This window comes from Pyricularia oryzae, chromosome 1, assembly GCF_000002495.2.
Source record: "Pyricularia oryzae 70-15 chromosome 1, whole genome shotgun sequence".
Classification (NCBI taxonomy): Eukaryota; Fungi; Ascomycota; class Sordariomycetes; order Magnaporthales; family Pyriculariaceae; genus Pyricularia; species Pyricularia oryzae.
Window position 1 is genome coordinate 2,382,372 of NC_017844.1, and position 18,644 is coordinate 2,401,015.

The following is an 18,644-nucleotide window of genomic DNA, read 5'->3' on the forward strand; positions in this document are numbered from 1 at the left end:
GCCCAATCGCAAGTTTATCATCGAATGGAATGCACCTACACAATCCCAGAGTTGGTACAACGCGTCTGGCTGAACAGGGGTGTCTGTCGTAATTGGCAGCCCACCCCGCCTCAGGAAAGTCAAGCTTTCTTTGTCTTATCGCCTATCAAGTGTGACGGATGAACAGGGGAGCTACCAAAAATCTTGCCCACGTCCCGATTATACCTGCAGCTTTTGGAACGAAGAGGCAGCAAAATACCTGTTTAGGCCGATTTATAAGCACGCAAGCAACGAAAAAAAAAGCCAAGGGCGGAAGAGCGCCCGAAAGGTCGATTGCTACAAGGGGATTTATAATCAATAAAGCCACACCAAACCCGCGGAACGACCGACAGAACCACACCATCATGGCATCCTCCTCCCAGGGCGTCCTACTGTCGCCCGCCGAGCTCGCATATCTCCACGACTCCCTCTCCCTGACGCCTCCGATCCGGCCAGATGGCAGGACCGCGACGCAGTTCCGTCCCTTGACCGCCGAGACTGGCATCCTGCCGGGAACCAACGGCAGCGCGCGCATCTGCTTTGCCGACGGCACCGAGGCCATAGTCGGCGTCAAGGCTGAGGTCGAGAAGACGCGTCTGGCTTACAACCATGGGGAGGAGGGTGCAAAGCTGGTTGCGGCCACGGCGGCAGCGGCCAACGATGACGAGGACGGGGCAGAGTATGGGCAAAGAGCGGGACGGTCAGAGTGGGTGGAGCTTTCGGTCGAGATCCCCGGCCTGAGAGACGACGACGCCAACACCATCTTCCTTTCGGAAATGTTGAGCGAGGCTCTGCTGGCCGACGGAGAATTTGCGAAGAAGCTTTGGATCAACAGCAGGTTTCACTGGAAGCTGTTCTTGGACGTACGTTTCAGTATCCCAGTGCACAAATACGTGTGTGCAAAATCTTTGCGGATAACACAGCTAACGATCGAATAATGTTTTATCACAGATTATACTGATATCTCCGCCGCTATCCTACCCTCTACCTTTGCTGTCCCTTACTACGCACCTTGCACTGCTGGCTACAAGGCTACCACGCCTCAAATCTGAAGGCGACGAGGACCCTCTTTTCGATGACGATTGGGACGTCTCGCCGTTCCTGTACTCACGCCAAAAGACAGCCGAGAGTGCTGCAAGCTCTCGGCCGCCAGTCACGCTTCTAGTGACTGCTGTTGGCGACAACATCGTATTCGACCCATCCAAGGAGGAGCTTGCAGTGGCAGACGTAGCCATCGCCATTTCAATCACCGAGGCAGCAGTGACGGCAGCGAATTCTCTGGACGATATGGACGTCGACTCAGGGGCGGTGAAGCCCTTGAGCATTGGAGCCCGGAATCTCCGCCTGCTTTCCATCCGCGTCATCGACCCTCCTTCAAGGTTGACGCCCTCCGGAGCAGCAGATGATACAGCTGTAGACACCGCTGTCGCCAACACGATTGCCGCGCCTGCTTTGGCGCCCCAAAAGCAAACAGAGGGCCGGAATACAGATACTGAAGCAGTGGAGGGTGTCTGGAAACCGCCAAGAGGAGGAACAAAGTTGGCCGTCATGAATGCTATTGTACAAAAGGTGCTAGAGAAGGGAGGTGTGGCTGATGAAGTCTTGGACGCCCTCAAGGCTGTAGAGCTGTCATGAGATTATAGTGTTGCAGGTAGAAAAGTTGACACGCACTCGAGCAGTAACTACTCGTAGTGTGAGGGTGGGCAGAACTGTGTACTACTCACTGGAGGCGCGACGTATCTGGCGCCCCTTCTCAGAAGATACCCAAAATCTTTTTCCTCGGCTCGTTGTCTTTGTTCTCCTGTGAAGAAGCCTCGACGGCCTTTTGCTGATCAGGCGATGCAGCGCTGGCGGTGGCAGGTGCTTGTTGCTCTTCAGGGTCCACCGCGTCAGCCTTGAACCATCCAGCAACGCCTTCCGACTCGTCGATGCCGTGTGCCTTGCGGTATCTCCTGCGCTTCAGCACATCGTCGATAGCCTTTTCTCTCTTGGCAGCCACGATGGCGGAATTGTGCAGAGTCGTGAGCCTCACGGCGTCGAAGACAGTATAAATGGACGAGAAGGGGTGCCAGAAGAAATCGGACCAGGGAGGGATCATATCCACATATGGTGAGGTCATTTTGAAGTTCAAGACGTAGGTATAGATGGCCAACATGGTCAAGACACCCTAGTAAAAGGACAGGCACCCGCATGTTAGTTATCTTGTACGTTGTGCCAATATGATCATTTTTGCGAAGCTGAAGATGACAAAAAAAGCAAACTTACAATCGATATGAAAGCGTGTAGGCGTCTATTGTGGATGATACGATGTGCCATGGAGCCTTGAGGCGGCGGCATGCCCGGATAGTCCTTGGTATTCTGGACCCTGATCTGCTCGGCCGACAGGTCCCCGCCATATGTTCGAGAGGGAGGAGCATATCCCTTCTTGGGCAGCCGGGCGCCATGTGATGGTGGGTTGAACTTTTCCGGTTTCTCAAGTACGGTGTGACGCGGGGGTTGTTGCTGCTGCTGCGTGGTTTGATGCGGCTTTGAAGCAGTTGGAGGCTTTGTGGTCGAGCCAAACCTCACATGAGCCGGCGTCTCCGAGACCGCAGACGAGTTTAAGCTTGAGCGAAGGCCGGTTCCATGATGCGGTACGCGCCGCAACGGCCGAGTTCCCCGCGGGAGGAGACCTCGATGCATATTTATGACTGCCGAGCTCACGGTTCAATATTTCTGTCTCTGACCGTATTAAGAGCACTTTGGAGCTTCCTGATGCTGAGTACAATTTTTTGTCACGCGATGAGGCCAAGCTTTGCCCATCGACGTACGATGTGAGATGGAAATTTCGGGATCCACACAAGCTAGGCACTGGTGCGCCTGCTCCACAGACTATTGTGTAGTACTGTAGTAGTGGAAGTTTACTAGTGCTTTGTGGCTACGCGTTTGTGGCTGTTGAAGAGGGAAAAGAAAAAAAAAAAAAAAAAAAAAAAGGGGAGAAAAAAATTGTCAACCATTGACCAACCACAATAAATTGCCTAAGCAAGGTTCTGCTGGTCGGCTCAAGGCAGTTGCGGCACTACTAGACGCTGCGCAAATACGTCAGTTCGCTTCAGATCCGGATTTTCCCGGCAACTGGTTTTGCGACGGCCAGCGAATCAGTGCACGCGCAATTACAAGCAGCCAATCCGCAGCGACCCACCTGCCTAGGCGATCTCGCGCGCGCAACAGATCCCTGCTTGACTGGACCCGATCAAGAGTAGAAATTGTGTTTTTTTTTTTCTCTCCCTCAACTTTCTGGTTTTCACTTTCCTACCATCCTGCGATTCATATAGATTCTTTGTGGAACATAGACCGCAAAAGACACGGTTTTTCTTCTCAAGACCAACCTTCCTTTCTCTACAATTACCTTAATTTCAAACACTCACAACCAGCAAAATGGGTTTCTCTGAGGGTAAGCTACACTCACTCACTTTCTGATGCTCCAATACCCGCTTGCCCGAGGCGCTCCTCGATTTCTCGGCACTCCCTCGGTCACCTGTGACGAAACCGGCCTACCCAATGGGGACGCCTTCTCAGCGCAGGAGAGCGGACACATTTGCCATGAGCATCCCAGAGGGATGCGGCCTCGCCGCTGGCATTCTTGTTCCGCACGTTGGACCATCAGCGCCAAAGACTGCCTTTGGATGGTAGTTGCCGTCTTTGTCCTTCTTTGGAGGGTCGTCTGGCAGTGTAGGATACAGAGTGTACGGCACTGCGGATTCCGGGTCTTAGGCTCAGTCTCTGTCGTCATCACAACGTCAACAAACCGCAGCAACCCGAGTAGCTTCATCCAAGCTTGGTTGGAGAGGGTGTAATAAGACGCGTGACCTAGGCGTTGCGCGAGCCGGCGCAAAACATGCCAGCACATCGCTTGAAACCTGCCCTCAAACTTCACGTACTAACATTGCCCTCTTTTCGCCTCCAGGCAACGCTAAGAACGGCGCTAAGCTGTTCAAGACTCGCTGCGAGCAGTGCCACACCGTCGACGCTGCCGGCGGCAACAAGATCGGCCCTGCCCTGCACGGCCTTTTCGGCCGCAAGACCGGCTCGGTCGACGGCTACGCTTACACCGACGCCAACAAGCAGAAGGGCATCACCTGGGACGAGAACACCCTGGTATGTCTTTTGCCCATGACAGCTTGCTGTCAAGCAACCCTTTTTGGACGCCAAAACTAACCGTGTTCGTTTCTCATCCATTAGTTCGACTACCTTGAGAACCCCAAGAAGTACATTCCCGGCACTAAGATGGCTTTCGGTGGCCTCAAGAAGGAGAAGGACCGAAACGACCTGATCACGTATGTTTCACCGACCTCTTTTCTCTGCCAAACTATGCTTGCTACGTCAACATGGACTAACAATGACCCTCGCCCCACACTACAGCTTCCTCAAGGAGAACACCAAATAAATGACACCCACGACCACTATTACTACCTAGACGACTTCGACGCCCTTGTGGCATGTACTTTTAATGGCACATTTGTTTAAGCAACGCAATAGATACGCAGACAGGACAGACGAAAACTGGCGGCAATTTTGTATCACTATAGACTAGACGTAGTTTTACGGCATCGCTTCGTCAGAACGTCAAAAAATGGAAAATTTTCCACTCTCATCGCAAACTCTAATTGACTTGCCGTGATTTTGTAAGCCCTGTCCCCTGTATAGGGAAAGGATGCCCATTGAGAATAAATGATCGGATCTTGATCTAGAGCACTAGTGGCTTTGCTTAGAATAGTCCCTGAGATAAGTAGATCAATGCAGCAAAAGAAAAGGGAAAACTTGCGTGTGGCGGACACTTGCCGGAAAACTGACTTGTCTAACGACGATCCCCAAGTCTGATTATTTCAAGTCTAGTGTTAAATTATTCACTTCATTGCCTCCATGTACTTGTCAATATCCTTCACACTCGGCTTGACCTCGTCCAGCGCCCGCTCCCAGTCCTCCTCGGATATCATAGGCGCTTCATCGTCCTGGACCCTGATCATGCACGCCTCCGACGCCGCCGTCAGCAGCTGCCGCAGGTCAGCACCAGTGAACTTGCCACACCGCGGATCCCTGGCTACGCGCTCTATGGTCTTGCGGACCGCATCGGGGGCCCGGCCGCCCGGCACCGTGGTCTCGTAGATGGTCCTCAGGATATCGAAGCGGTCCTCTGGTGTTGGCAATCCCACGTATATGTCTGTGCCCAACCGCCCCGGCCTCCGGATGGCCTCATCGATCGAGTCTGGTCTGTTGGTGGCTCCAATCACGTATATACCCTGGCGATCCCCGACGCCGTCAAGCTCGGTCAGCAGCGCATTGACCACGCGCGACGTAGCACCCGACATGGTGAAGTCCCTAGTGGGCACGAGGGCGTCGAGCTCGTCGAAGAAGAGGATGCAGGGGGCCGAGGACTTGGCCCGCGAGAAGAGCTGTCGGACGTTATATTCGGACTCGCCCACATACTTGTTCAACAGCTCGGGGCCCTTGATGGAGATGAAGTTTGCCTTGGAGGCGTTGGCCACCGCCTTGGCCACGAGCGTCTTACCGCAACCGGGGGGGCCCCAGAGGAGAATTCCAGCAGAGGGCTTGATGCCTAGCGCGGCGAACTTTTCCGGACGCTCAATGGGCTGGACGATGGCGTACTCGAGCTTCTTTCGGACGTTTTGGAGGGCTCCCACCTCGCTCCAGGTCGTGTTGGGCACCGTGCTGAAGCCTTCCCTCTTGGCAGCTGGCTGGATTCTAGCAATGGCTTGCTTGAGATGTGCAAAGGTGATGCAAATATCCTCGTCATTCTGATCCAACTGCATCTCCTGATTGTCGATAGGAGGAGCCTCGTTGCTCTCTGCAGGGAGCGTCCAAGGAAGTCTTATCCTGTCAACCACGCTGGGTGATCCTGTCGCGACCGCCGCTGTCAACCTCGAAATCTTGGCTGTGTATACAGCCATCATGGCTTCACTGGCAGCGAAATCGACCGCAGTGGCCAGATCCGCGCCCACGTAGCCGGGTGTAAGCCTCGCCAGGGCCGTAAAGTCGACATCGTCGCTGAGGCGCTTGTTCCTGGTCATGGTGCGCAGGATGGACTCCCTGGCGGCCTCGTCGGGCATGCTCATCTCCAGCTCCTGGAAGCGGCGCCTGACGGTCGGCTCGATGCTGTCAGGCCTGTTGGTGGCGGCAATCACCACGACGTTGCGGCCGGGCGACGTGCATCTAACGATCTTGTCCAGCCCCTGGCTGATCTCGGACGACATGCGGACCTCCATGGCCTTTTGCGCACCGTCCATCTTGCCTGCCACCACGTCGACCTCGTCCAGGAACAGCAGGCAGGGCGCCAGGCGAATGGCCTCATCAAAGGCCTCGCGGATGTTCTTCTCGGACTCGCCCGAGATTCCGCTGACCAACGACGTCGCCGAGACGGGCACGAATGCGCACTGCAGAGTGTCGGCCAGGGCCCGCACAACGGCCGTCTTGCCCGTGCCGGAGGGCCCATGGAGCAGGATGGCGGCCTGTGGCTTGTGGCCCATCCTGGCGTACTCCTCACCCATTCGAAGCGGCAACACCAGCGGCTTCTCGAGGGCCTCGAGAATCTGGGAGATGCCGCCCATGTCCTCGAGCTTGGGGCCGTTGAAGACTTCAGGTACAGCCGCTGCCTCTTTGACCGACCGCGTCCTCCGTTTCCGTTTGAGCTTTGGTTCGCCGTTGGGTAGCCTTTCGACAGGCTCGTCTACCTCCATGTTCGCCGGCGTGGCTTCGGTCCCTGAAATGGCGCCAGTCGGTTGCGCAGTGGCATCACTAGGCGCCGAGGTGCCCGAGGGGGACTCGGCTGCCTTGCCCCCGCCAAAGTCCCAATGCTTTGTCATTTGCCTGTTCAGCAGGAATGCGTCGCGCTCCCTCTTCGCAGCAGCCTTGGCCTCTGCTGCGGCAATGTCCCGCTCCAATGCCTCGTCCGAATCCCCTCCATCTTCATCTGCCTTCAGCTCCTCTTTTCTGTAGGTAAGGACCCGCTCTATTGAGTCCTCTAGCGGTCGTCTTTTCTGTCTGGCCAGACTGGAGTTTGAGGCTTTGATGCTCTCATAGACAGATGTGACGGTAAGACGACTCCTACGATTCCCCTCACCATCACTCTCCAATTTTTTCACAATTTGATACACGTCACGGTCGACGTTGTGACGAAGGGTTGTTCTCTGCCTGCCCGTCATTTTGGTGGCATGTTTGGTGGCAGATGCAAATCGAAAAATGTATGATATTTAAATATTTAAAGTGTGAAATGCAAAAAAGTACATCTTCAAAATCTTTCAATCGCCATATCAAATGCAAAGCCAGCCCCCTCCCCCCCCCCCCCCCATATTTAGCCCCACCTGGGGATACTTTTTACCCCCTTCTTGATGTTCCCTTTACGGTACCTTGGTGAATATGGCAATTTTAATTTTTAATTATTTGACTTAATTTACTAGGTGCCCACATATATAGATACGCAATCCGGTCTTGACTCTATGTAATAGTTGCCCTATATCGATGAATGGTGCCTCTGCGCTTCATGTTTCTGGTATTTTGCTCGCCCTTGTTGTTGTCACGGAACTTGTTTGCCGATTAACTGTAGCTCAATGGCTGGTTTTGATTTTCTTACACTCGAAATGACTAATGCCCTGCCTGCTATACCACCTCCAGAAAATGGTATTTTCATCACGAGAATGGCAAAGCAACCTAAAAAAAAAAAAAAAAAAAAAACGCCATCCTAGTATGCATGTTGGTAATTCCTTCCCGGTCCCTAAAGCTCATTTAGAGCCACTGCTCGAGACGTATGTTCCGTTACATAAAGTCCAAAGGAATTAAGAAAAAAAAACACCAATGTTAGATGCTCTCTGTAAATCAGTGTTAGGATGGCTGAAAAACCATCGCTTCATCCAATCTCGTCGAGCGGACCTAATAGAGACTCGGAGTACGATGGTGGGTTTTCCTAGACGCCTTCGTCCATCGACTTGATGCGCTTCTTGGCCAATTCAAACACGGAGAAAAATATGGCGTTGACAGCACAGGAGCGTCCCATGGACACGCCGAGTCCACGATACATATGCTTCTGAAAGAATTGTATCTTGACAGGCTCAACAGTCTGTCCTTTTGACCGCATCAGGGCGTTTCGTTGGTATATGCTCTTCGCAGAGTCAATTGGGTCTAAGGCGCAGTAGTGGTGTCAGTAAGTTCGGATGTCGTTTTGGGATGAAGCCCCGCGGGCGCGTTGAATAGCCACACTTTGCAGCAACACTCACAAATTAAAGCCCAAGACACTATACCGCAGAGGCCCCCGGATATGAGCACAGGGAGGGGGTTTGATTGGTATGTGCCAGAGAGCGAAGTGAGGATCTGTTTGGCACTTTCGTACGTCATGAAGTACAGTCCGGTTCCCAACGTGTCACGCACTGTTGATGTCAGCCTTCTGCAAGTGTCCACATCACACAGGATCCACTTACATAGATGAAGACTGAAGCCGGTGTAGAGCCCCGAATATCCTCGATGCCTAACGATGTTCTTCATGGTTTGCCAAGTGCCCTTGTTCTGGTAGCTGGCCGCAACCGCATAGTCCTTGGGGTTCGGACAATTTTTGCGATCCGACAGCAGAACAGATACCTGCGCACTCAATTTTGAAAGTTCGAAAGGACCTTGGTATTGTTAGATGTGATGCTCTTCATTTGCAAGGTCTCCATCTAATTTCTCGGAGGTAGCGGCAGCCAGAGCATGATACTCACAGGCTAGCACAGTGATCAAAGACCCACCCGTTGCACCGGCAGCTCCAATAGTCGAGACTGTCCAAAAGTTGGGATAGTTTCCGCTCTTCCGCATATGTCCAACGACGTCGACGCCAAACTTCTCCTGAAGCACGCGAGCGTAGGTCGTTCTGGATCGATTGTAAATCGAGAGCGAAAACGTACGCACCGCGGTGATGCTTATCATCGGTGCAGTGACGCCTGGGGGTCGTAGCAGTGTGACAGCGCATGTTAGTGACTATGAAGGCGGCTGCGGGAGCTCAAGTGTCCGAGAAAGGATACAACTTGGACACTAGCCTTCCACATGTGTGATAATATCATGATGTAGAGAAATTTAGGCTGCCGCTGAGCAGGACCGCTCGAGAAAGGACGCAACATCTCCAACGTACCTCTGAAGAAACCCCTAAGCTTCTCCGTCTGGTAGGTGTGGCGAACACAGTCAATGAAGCCCGAGTATTTGTACGTCTGCATCCGAGTCTTGACGCTGTCAAGGGGGAATGCAGCAGCCGTAGAGAGTGCACTTGACATGCTTGCTGCGACCTCAGTACGATATCGCTTGGCAAACCTCAACGCTGGGTTCTTCGCCTGATGTTGCTCTTTCTGCTGCAAGGATTGCTCTCGCACCTGCCCATCTCTTCCAAGTGTCGGTACCTTTTTTATGCTTTGTTGCTCCTCTGACTCTGCTGCACAGCTGTTCTTGCCGCCGCCGTAGGAAGGCATGTTCGCGCTCGGCCAGGCGATTTTGTGATCATGTTGGCCGTAGTGGTTATCGTCGTTCTGGGCGGCAGCAGCAGCAACAGCTGACATGCTTCCGATCCCGGCCCAGGAACACCCAACGACGCGGGTTCGCCTCTAGACGATGATCCCAAGGCCCAGATGGACCTACCCTGGATCAAGGTCTGTGGACGCGATCGCGGTCAGCCAGGGGCTAGATCAAAGTCCATTCAGGAGCCGCTCTCGCACAGTTTCTCGATGGAAGGAGGAATTGTGGCCAAAATAGCCCCGGAGATGAAAGACGACACCGAGAACGCGGAGGTAAAGGTTGAAAAGAAAGTTGCAGTCGGTCGATATGCAGCGAACTGACGTATGGGACGTTCGACGTGCGGGGTACAGGAGTTTCGTTTCTGGGATGTGGTGACAGCACGAGCTCGAATTGAAAGGTACGTTCGTTAAGTTGACTCCACGCTAAGTAAGAGCTGTCTGCTTTGGTCTTGGAGCTTTATAGGGTGCTAGTACAGGTGAAGATTCGCACCGAAGGGGATTGTCGAGAGATTATCGAGAGATTGTCGGGCTGTCGAGATTGCATGTATAAGGTAAGGGTAGCTTAGGTACCTAGATAGGTAAGGTGAGGTACGGTACGATACCTTAGGTAGGTAGGTAGGTAGATAGGCAAGGTAGGTATTTGAACAAAGGTGCGATAATGTTGCCCTGCCACGACTACCAGGGGGGGGGGTTTGATCTTGCCGTGAGAGGGTTGGCAGGGAGAGACGTATTGATGTCCTACATGAATAAAGCGGGACATGTAAAGCTTAGCCTCTCTCTTAGAGCGGTCGGCATTGAGATCCATGCTGGTACTTCCAGGTATTCAATGCCGGAAGGAAGGAGCTACGGCATCAACGCTCACGATCTGAGTGGGGTTGAACAAGCAAAGTCATACAGTGCCTAACTACAGTGTTAAGGACTTTGTCCCCGCTCTGTAGGTACAATTACGGTAGGCACGGGAGCCCGATGTAGCATTGCCGCAAGCTGCCCATCAGGCTCTCTATGTGTTTTCTTCATACGCCGAAATCTGACGAGATTTCGAGAGATTTCGTACATGTGACTCCTTATCTATCGCCCTAGCTTCGTTTCATAGGTACGTTGGCTTCCATCGATTTGAGGGGATCTCTTTCTCTTTATGGAGCTTCGCCGTTATGGGGCGACCCACATCTACAATTGTTCATTGAAGCTGACGACGAGGAACAATTGCTCCTACGAAATATAAATCCCGTAGATAGGTATGTATCCTCAGTGCACCTTGGCTTCCCTGATATACCTCAGCTTCTGTCTTGATTAATTTACAGAATATGGATGTGGGACTTAATTCTATTAGGTGGTGTTATTAGGTTGATAGACACAAAGTCTGGTAGCTCATGTAGCGATCAGCTTCACATATGGAAAGCAACTTACCCTAATTCTAGACTACCGGTAGAAGAAACATAAGAAAATGCGAACATCATAAAACGGTTTATATGCCCTATTTGACAACTCAAATAAGGCCACCGCAAGGCTTTGGTGCAGCCACTTTTGTTTCAAGGTGGCACCACACCAGAACTGGTACGATCCCAAGCTTTGGTTTCAGTCGGTTTTACAGATAGATTGATACTGGATACTCCAGTAAACAGTGGTAAGGGGAGAAGACGGGCAATTTCCTACCCTATCCCATCCCGTTTGCCTGCGCCCCAGGTGTCCACTGCTGAATATTGGTCAAAAACACGACTATATTGGGGTTGTTATCGTCTTGTTGGTTGCTGTCGCCCACTGCAAGCATCTAGACCCACGCTATTCCAACGGCCAATGGGAAGCTTTGCCTGGCTAGCCAGCTCCTCCATCTCTGCACTCCTCACCTCACCCATCCATACATCCGTCCTTTGCAGATCGAGTAGACTTTCACAGGCCATCTACCATCCGCCCTGCCACTCACAGCAAATGGCCCCTCGTGATTTCCTAAGGTATTCGCCCGTATAGTCGTAAACATCTCCTGCGCTGCCACACAATGGTCTATGTGTGGCTTGCCTCACTTATCTTGCAATCTGGCTGCTCATCTATCAGGCCAACATGCGAGGCGATGACTGCATCCAGGTCCGACGTGGGAGGCTCCGTGTCACATGCTAGACAATCCATGTAGGTAGGGGAAGCCCAATTAACCTTGAACGGTTACATTTGAACAGAACCAGCCATGAGGCAATCGTCATCACCTTAAGCATAGCTTCATGGTTTGGTTGAGCATGTCAATGGTTTTCTTGTAGTGAACAAGAGCCGTCTGTTTAAAGATAGCAGCAGCACTACGAGCAACTCCCGATGATTAGCTCCTCTTACTGCATTTTTGTCCATATAAAACAAAAATCACCGACGACAATTGGCGATCTACTCACCCCTGGTACTGCTCGGCCCGGCGCAACCTAACGTGATACGGAATGGCCAGTTGGTCCGTTTGACCCCATGCCACGTACAATAGGTTCTTGACAATCCTGTGCGCCAGCCCACGCTCTCTGGACGCCGAACGCAGGAACAGCACGGTCCGCTGTATAGTCTCCATGTCAAATTGGCCGGAACGGTCTCGGAATGCCTCGCGTAGTTGGTCGCGGACCACGAAGCGCGCCGGCTTCGAGTACATGACGGCCTGGAGGCCCGCCCGATACATTGCCCGGTAGGCCTTGATAATCTCGGCCTGTGACATGATGAGGTTGCGTGATAGAGACTAAAGCAAAAGAGAGGGAATGGTGATGATCAAGCGAGGTATCGGGGGAGGACACTTCGGTGTAGACGGCTATGGTGGATACTGAAAGATACTCAAAAAATGACAGGGGTAAAACGCGGGTGGAGACCACGTCACGTGCTGCCCATACTCAGCATCTCCATGTTGCTTTCCCTTTTGCTCACTTCACTTCTTGTATTGTATCCTAATTTCATCCCCTTTACGATTCGATCCTCCGCTGCTGACTTTGCACTTGATTGCTTTCAATAACGCCATAATGGAGGGCTGCAACAATACATCACGTTTTCCACATATAAACCTTACGTGTACGTCATCGCCGAGGCCTACTTTCAGCACGCCCCATGTGATTTGGGGCAACCTGAATACGGCAATAGATGGGCACAATCCTTCCAATAGATACCTAGGTACATTCACTATCTGACACGGGCAGGTGAATGTCCTGACACCATGCCCTCGCTTGTCTAAGCCATCACAAAAATCCAAAATTTCGACCTCGACCATGAGGTTGGGTTCGTCCGACGGCCATGGTCGGTTGGCTTGACGCCATTCTATATGCAAGCAAGCAATCCCGAGTGCAGACCCATGAGAAAGGCGATCGTCTTCAAAGACTGTCTCCATACACTAGAGCGACGCAATAACAAAAAGTTAAAAGACCGGAGGTTGAATACGCTCTGTTTCCCGCTTGCTATACCCACCGCTTAATCATCTCCTTGGCCGATGGCAGTGTAGCGGCCCCCATCGCGACTTGATTCCCCATTGCGGGACCTACCGCGGCCCATCAATCTGGAAAACCAGGCCCCAATGCCACCACCCCCTTGCTCGGCGTCTCGACTGTTCTTCGCATCGACGGCGGCTTGGTCAGGTGGGTCGATGTTTAAACCGGGAATAGCCCCCGCAGCTCCAAAGGGACCTCCAGAGCCGTTACGAATATCTAATGGCGGAATAGGGGAACTGGGGCGAAGAAGAGCTCCTGTCTCTGGGTCCTGGGCTGGTGTTCCCATCGTTGCCGGAGTGCCCATCGCTGTGGTGCTGTCACCAAAGAGGCTACCCATGTCTTCAAGCCTGACGCCGCAAGTTTCAGGATAGATAAAGTACACTATAACGCGATTTGTTTAGTTTCGAGATCTTGTTTTCATTACATAACCCGGTATTTAATAAAGGCGTTTTTACTTACCAATGACGAAACTGGAAGCGCAAAAGAATGCATGCACAAGGTAAAGCCTCCAATGGATTATATCCTGAAGGATTGGTGTCATCATACCGACCAGCCAGTTAAATGCCCAATTCGTGGCTGTTGAAAGACTAGCTCCCTTTGATCTGATGCTGAGGGGGAGAATCTCTGGTGGGTATAACCAGGGAATAGGGCCCCACGAGTATCCGAATGCAGCGTTGTATATCATAACGAATATGACAACAAGCATCGGTGTCTGTTTGATATCAAGGTAGAGAAAATAAGATATCATAGCGAGGGAGCCGGTCATCATGGCTGCACCGCTGAGCAGAATAGGCCGACGACCCCAAGAATCAACTATGTACCATGGCGGGACGGTTGAGAGCAGGTAGGTTATGCCGTTGATACCTGTCATCAGCACAGCATCATGGCCTACCCAGCCAGCCGACTCAAAAACGTACGGCGCGTAGTACGAAATAACGTTGATGCCGTTCAACTGAGCCAGGGCCTGCGCTGACATGGCAATGAACACACGTGTCCTGTAGCGCCTGAACATCTCGCTGTATGATCTCTCGCCTTCTTGGCGCTGAATCAGAACGTCCATTTTGATATCGCGGAACTCTTCGCGTGCCTTAGAGTTATGGATGTCACCTCCACCATAAAGGTTGGCGATGACAACAATTCCTTCCTCGTCGTGGTCATTATCCAAAAGCCATCTACACACCTCGTTAGACAGAGACCTCACCGAAAACATGTAGGAAAAAAACAGTGGTTGGACTAACCTTGGGGACTCGACAATGATCAGACTGCCCAGGCCAAGTAGGGCGCCCATGATGCACTGCATCATCAGTGGGAGCCTCCATGACATGTTGCTCGTAATGAAGCCGCAAAAGTAGTCTACCCAGACTGAGGTCGCATAGCCGAAGATGTTTCCAGTGAACTCTATGCACGCAAGTTTTCCTCGGTTATGCGGAGGCGAGATCTCGGACTGGTAAACTGGTACGATCGTTGATAGCATACCAACGCCGAGACCGGCTATAACGCGCCCAACCAGCATCATTTCAAAGCCGGTGGCCAATGTCTGCATGGCACCCCCGACGAAGAAGATCATGGAGCCATAGAGAATCGTTCGTCGGCGACCAATGATGTCGCCAATCCTCCCAACCATGAGGGACGAGATGAAGGCGCCGACCTCGAGGATTGCGACCATGGCACCCACCTGTGCCCTGGTGGGGTTGTTAAAGTATTCTTTGAAGTAAGGGCCACTGCAATGCCACCGGTCAGTAATCTGAGGGAGCATTTGGAGGCAGTCATGAGTAGAAGGGCAAAAACATACGTGATGATTCCCGACATAACTCCTTGATCATATCCAAAAAGGAACACTCCCAACGACACGAAGACGCTTGTGAAGTAGCTGTAAACCTGTTAGCTGTCTGGGCCTTGGTTGTTGTCGTGTTGTCGTAGACGCTTGGGTCCCTTCGGGCCGTTTGCAATCGCGGGATAGAGGTGTGACGAACATCAAGGGTTTGCCGGTGAGGCCATGGATGGGACTTGAACCGCCCGACATGATGCGGGCTATTAGGCGCTCAGCCCTGCTCTGTTGAGGAACAACAGCGTCTGGTATGTGAATCGCTTCCTTATTAACGAGGCCAGCGCGATGGTGCTGATATGGCGACGTCGAGCGATTACGGGACGAAGTCGTGGACTCTTGGTATCGAACCCGTTTGTGTTTTTTGTGTTGAGATTGGCGCTTCACAATCCCAGCAAGGAAATCGGCATGGGCAGGCTCGTCCAGGAGACGGTCACGAAGAGGATCCTCAGCGGTTAGCTGCTCGGCAATGTCGCCTGTGTCCGTCCAAGATGATTCGGATCCAGCGTACGAGGCAGGCTCTGAGCCGGTCGAGGCGTTGCGTCGATGTCGGACCGTTTGTGAAGGGTTGTAGACGCCACGGGCGGTCGGCTGGTGTTCGGCCGGCAGCAGTGACTCGGACTGCTCGCCTCGGTCGGCTGCCGAGGAGTTACGGATGCCGTGTATTGTTTGAAGGGGGATATTGGAGGCAAGGCGGCTTGGTGTTGAGGAGGGAATGTTGGGCAACCTGGGGCTGTCAAGCAGCAGCGCCCATCTGCAACGTTTTAAAAGAACAGAGGAGAATGGAAGAGGTCACACGGCCAATTCAATGTGGAGGAGGGGCGTGGGGATGGTAAGAATAGACAGACAGTCAGTCAGTCCGTGCTGGTCCCGGCAGTCTGTTCCGTACAGCGAAGGATGGATGTTGAGATGACCTTTTGCCGCTTGCGTAGGTACAGTACTCCCAGTTGGCTGGCTGCTGGTCGGTTGCTTGTCCGCTCGCCTGGTTGCACCAAGGTTGCTTTTGCATGAACAAGTAACTCGTAAACGTCAGGGTACCTTAGTTTGGCTCCAGGTTTTACACCAAAGGGAAAATAATATGGATAAATGATGCACTATCGTGAGTCAAGTTTCTCCACGAATTCTTCACATGGACAAAAGTCTGGGGTAGACTTGTGACTTGGGAATTTGGTTGACATCCAGGAGATAACCAAAAACAGGGTTCGACAAGTTCGCTGTACGCGTTACTATCTACCAAAGTACTAGGGTGTTGCTGCATGAGCAGGGCTCACTTGACGCTGTACTGGATCGCATGCTGTTATGTGCCCCACCTTTTCTGGGCGATCCCACTGTGAATGAAGGGAGCGACGTCAATCCTCAGCCTTTTGGTGGCTGACTTTCAGGTCAACCGAGGTTCTGCCAACCAGTAAGCCTTGGCTGGATTGGCCGGAGATGTCCTGTTGAATGCGCTGAAGTCTTAATAAACCTTTGAAGACAGTATCATGTTATAGAATAGAGGTGAGAATACCAAGGAAGTTGAGAGAACCGGCCTGCCAATAATTAAAAATATGGTTTCACAGATGTCTTGTCGGACAATCGATTGCAATATCTGTTTTGGATTCCAGCTTTCGCCCTGGTCCTCTCCAGCAAGTTCCCGCTTGCCGTGGACCGGTTCCCGGTTAGTGAGATGACGTAGCAATGCAGAGCAGCTCAGACAACAACCATGTCTTCGAAGTTCCCGCAGTCACCCCCTGGATGAACCCCAGCTGCCCCTCCACTATTTCATTGCCTGAGCGCGTGGGGGCACCGAAATATTGCTAGGAATCGCAGGCCAAAATAGCTCTGTGAGGATATGCGCTCCACCGGAAACGCATAAATCAAGCACATGAGAAAACTTTGTATTAGACTCCATCCTCCGCCTGTTGACTCCACGCCGATCCCTTATAGCCCTGAAATCAGTCAGGAGCTCGGTATCCTCCAATCTGCGATTGAGAGGGCTTCACAGGCTTGACAGAATGTATGAGGTGCCAAAGCCATCGGGTCTTGCCTTGCAAGTCTGGATACTTCAAGCAAAAACATCCGTGTTTTGTTGATACCAGTAGTTTTTAGCCTGGCCGAATTGCATACTCGCGATACTATGGAAAACCACCCTGCTAACCTACGTCCTCTTACCGTACTCAGATATTGTAGTCTATCACTCCAGGATGCGGCCTGTATGCACCATGATATTCCTGTGCCAAGTCGGGTTAAACAACCGTCTATTAAGTTGTAGTACCTCAGGCACCTGAACGTCATCAAACAGGGCCCGTTGAAATTGGGAATAGCACTCGCGAATCATGGATCGAAACCGTATCGTCCGGAGTAGGTCATCTGGGCATTCTAGATCTCTGAGAAGAACATATTTTCTCGGGAAGCCATCCGCGGAACACTAGCAGCGCTCCTCTTTGGGTGGGGGACAAGCACGAAACAAGTGCGATTTGGCCAATTGGCTCAACATTGGCCATGTCTGATGTTTAGATCTGGCTTCATGGCATGTAACATGCACGCAAGGGGTGAAGTCGCTTCAAACTACCATCTACGTACATAACTGCCTTACCTAACATAGGGCCAGAAATTTTGAAATTGCGATTTTTTTTTGGTGCTCGCGTGCAGTTTGTGTTGTAACTAAACTCGCAATATCAGCCAATTGCAGTGGGACACGGGCAAATGGAAAATCTCAGGTAGGTCTACAGCAGACGTCAATCGCCAAAATTTACCTTGGCGTCTGGGTTACCTGCTCTACAACTGGCGCTGGCGAGAAATTTAGCTAAAACTTGGTGTCCATCCAGCCTGACAGCCTACAGCCAGAAATGCCGACAATTTGTGACATATTCGGAACGTCTATGATAAGGCTTTGAATTATCAAGTACGGTAAGGTGGACCATCCAGGCAGGAGTCTGGCTGCGGCGACTGGGAGCGGGCTTGAAGCCTAAAAAGGACTGTACCTAATTAGTACGAGCCTCGTGAAATGGAAACACTACGGTATGAGTATCTTTGCACGGCACGCATGTACGACGGAGTGCAATCGCACAGCCCCAGCCACAATTAATCCTAGGCATTGTCAAAGCCTTGGTAGGTCTTCAGTGCCGCCCAAGCCGCCTACCGGTAAGTACTCAGTACCTTTTCAATGCATCCACACATGGGGTAACAGGTGGCTAGGGTGGCTGGGCAGCTGGGCAGACACGCGTTCGCGTGGCGAAAGAAGCCTTGGCAGATGATAATCAAGTCTCACGGGTGCCTTACGTGATACCCGTTGACAGGCTGACCAGTGCTCCGTTGGGTTAGACAAAGGCTTGACAGGGCAGTACCACAGGCAGACAGGTTCTGTATAACATCTCGTTTCGAGAAGTAAAATACACAAGCCACCGATGGGAGATCAATTTCCGGTATCCGTACACTGCATTGGCTTGGTTGCAAAAGGATTGCGGCTGAGGCATCGCCATCTGTGCCTTGTGAGAACGTGGCAAACCTACGCCGTCAAGCAGTAGATTACATCGTAATCTTTGAGTTTTGTTCCACTGTATTGCAATCTTTTTTTCTCTACCGATAGTCAAATTGTACCCAACAAAAGGTAAGTGTTCATACCGTATTTGATACTCTTCTCAACTGGCATTGGCTGGTAATTAATTCTCGATGCTTTTAGTGGTCCTGCTGGAGAGGGATGGTCTGCCGGCTTATGCGGGGCTAACCAATAGGGTAAAGGTTGTGAATTTGACCGAAATCGACTGGCAAGACTGGTTGAATGATGGAGGTTTCCATCCGAAAAGTACCACTCTTTTTTTGGGTGATTTCATTTGCAACTGCAACCATCGCCGGTATCCAAAGAGA

General features: G+C 51.9%; 7 protein-coding genes across 7 annotated transcripts; 2 read left to right on the forward strand and 5 right to left on the reverse strand.

The window, feature by feature from the left end:
* The first annotated feature begins 1 nt into the window (after nt 1).
* On the forward strand, nt 2–1,989 carry MGG_06683 (uncharacterized protein). The gene is made up of 2 exons (XM_003709342.1): nt 2–881; nt 970–1,989. The coding sequence occupies exons 1-2, from the start codon at nt 159–161 to the stop codon at nt 1,651–1,653; spliced, it is 1,407 nt and encodes a 468-aa protein (XP_003709390.1). The 5' UTR covers nt 2–158; the 3' UTR covers nt 1,654–1,989.
* MGG_06684 (uncharacterized protein) lies at nt 913–2,953 on the reverse strand. The gene is made up of 2 exons (XM_003709343.1): nt 2,284–2,953; nt 913–2,185 (listed from the first exon to the last, which is right to left on the reverse strand). The coding sequence occupies exons 1-2, from the start codon at nt 2,698–2,700 to the stop codon at nt 1,772–1,774; spliced, it is 831 nt and encodes a 276-aa protein (XP_003709391.1). The 5' UTR covers nt 2,701–2,953; the 3' UTR covers nt 913–1,771.
* Nucleotides 2,954–3,265: 312 nt separating this feature from the next.
* Nucleotides 3,266–4,651, forward strand: MGG_06685 (cytochrome c). Its single transcript, XM_003709344.1, has 4 exons — nt 3,266–3,451; nt 3,965–4,155; nt 4,240–4,334; nt 4,420–4,651. Exons 1-4 carry the CDS (start codon nt 3,436–3,438, stop codon nt 4,442–4,444), a joined length of 327 nt encoding a protein of 108 aa, XP_003709392.1. The 5' UTR covers nt 3,266–3,435; the 3' UTR covers nt 4,445–4,651.
* On the reverse strand, nt 4,491–7,295 carry MGG_06686 (uncharacterized protein). Its single transcript, XM_003709345.1, has one exon. The coding sequence runs from the start codon at nt 7,215–7,217 to the stop codon at nt 4,905–4,907; it is 2,313 nt and encodes a 770-aa protein (XP_003709393.1). The 5' UTR covers nt 7,218–7,295; the 3' UTR covers nt 4,491–4,904.
* A 279-nt stretch (nt 7,296–7,574) lies between these two features.
* MGG_11878 (uncharacterized protein) lies at nt 7,575–10,362 on the reverse strand. Its single transcript, XM_003709346.1, has 5 exons — nt 9,170–10,362; nt 8,763–8,981; nt 8,487–8,675; nt 8,286–8,435; nt 7,575–8,190 (listed from the first exon to the last, which is right to left on the reverse strand). Exons 1-5 carry the CDS (start codon nt 9,585–9,587, stop codon nt 7,976–7,978), a joined length of 1,191 nt encoding a protein of 396 aa, XP_003709394.1. The 5' UTR covers nt 9,588–10,362; the 3' UTR covers nt 7,575–7,975.
* Nucleotides 10,363–10,949: 587 nt separating this feature from the next.
* On the reverse strand, nt 10,950–12,314 carry MGG_11877 (uncharacterized protein). Its single transcript, XM_003709347.1, has 2 exons — nt 11,915–12,314; nt 10,950–11,824 (listed from the first exon to the last, which is right to left on the reverse strand). Exons 1-2 carry the CDS (start codon nt 12,217–12,219, stop codon nt 11,734–11,736), a joined length of 396 nt encoding a protein of 131 aa, XP_003709395.1. The 5' UTR covers nt 12,220–12,314; the 3' UTR covers nt 10,950–11,733.
* Nucleotides 12,315–12,630: 316 nt separating this feature from the next.
* MGG_11876 (high affinity glucose transporter) lies at nt 12,631–16,034 on the reverse strand. The gene is made up of 5 exons (XM_003709348.1): nt 14,947–16,034; nt 14,766–14,843; nt 14,212–14,694; nt 13,433–14,145; nt 12,631–13,354 (listed from the first exon to the last, which is right to left on the reverse strand). The coding sequence occupies exons 1-5, from the start codon at nt 14,994–14,996 to the stop codon at nt 12,957–12,959; spliced, it is 1,722 nt and encodes a 573-aa protein (XP_003709396.1). The 5' UTR covers nt 14,997–16,034; the 3' UTR covers nt 12,631–12,956.
* Between the last annotated feature and the right edge of the window lie 2,610 nt (nt 16,035–18,644).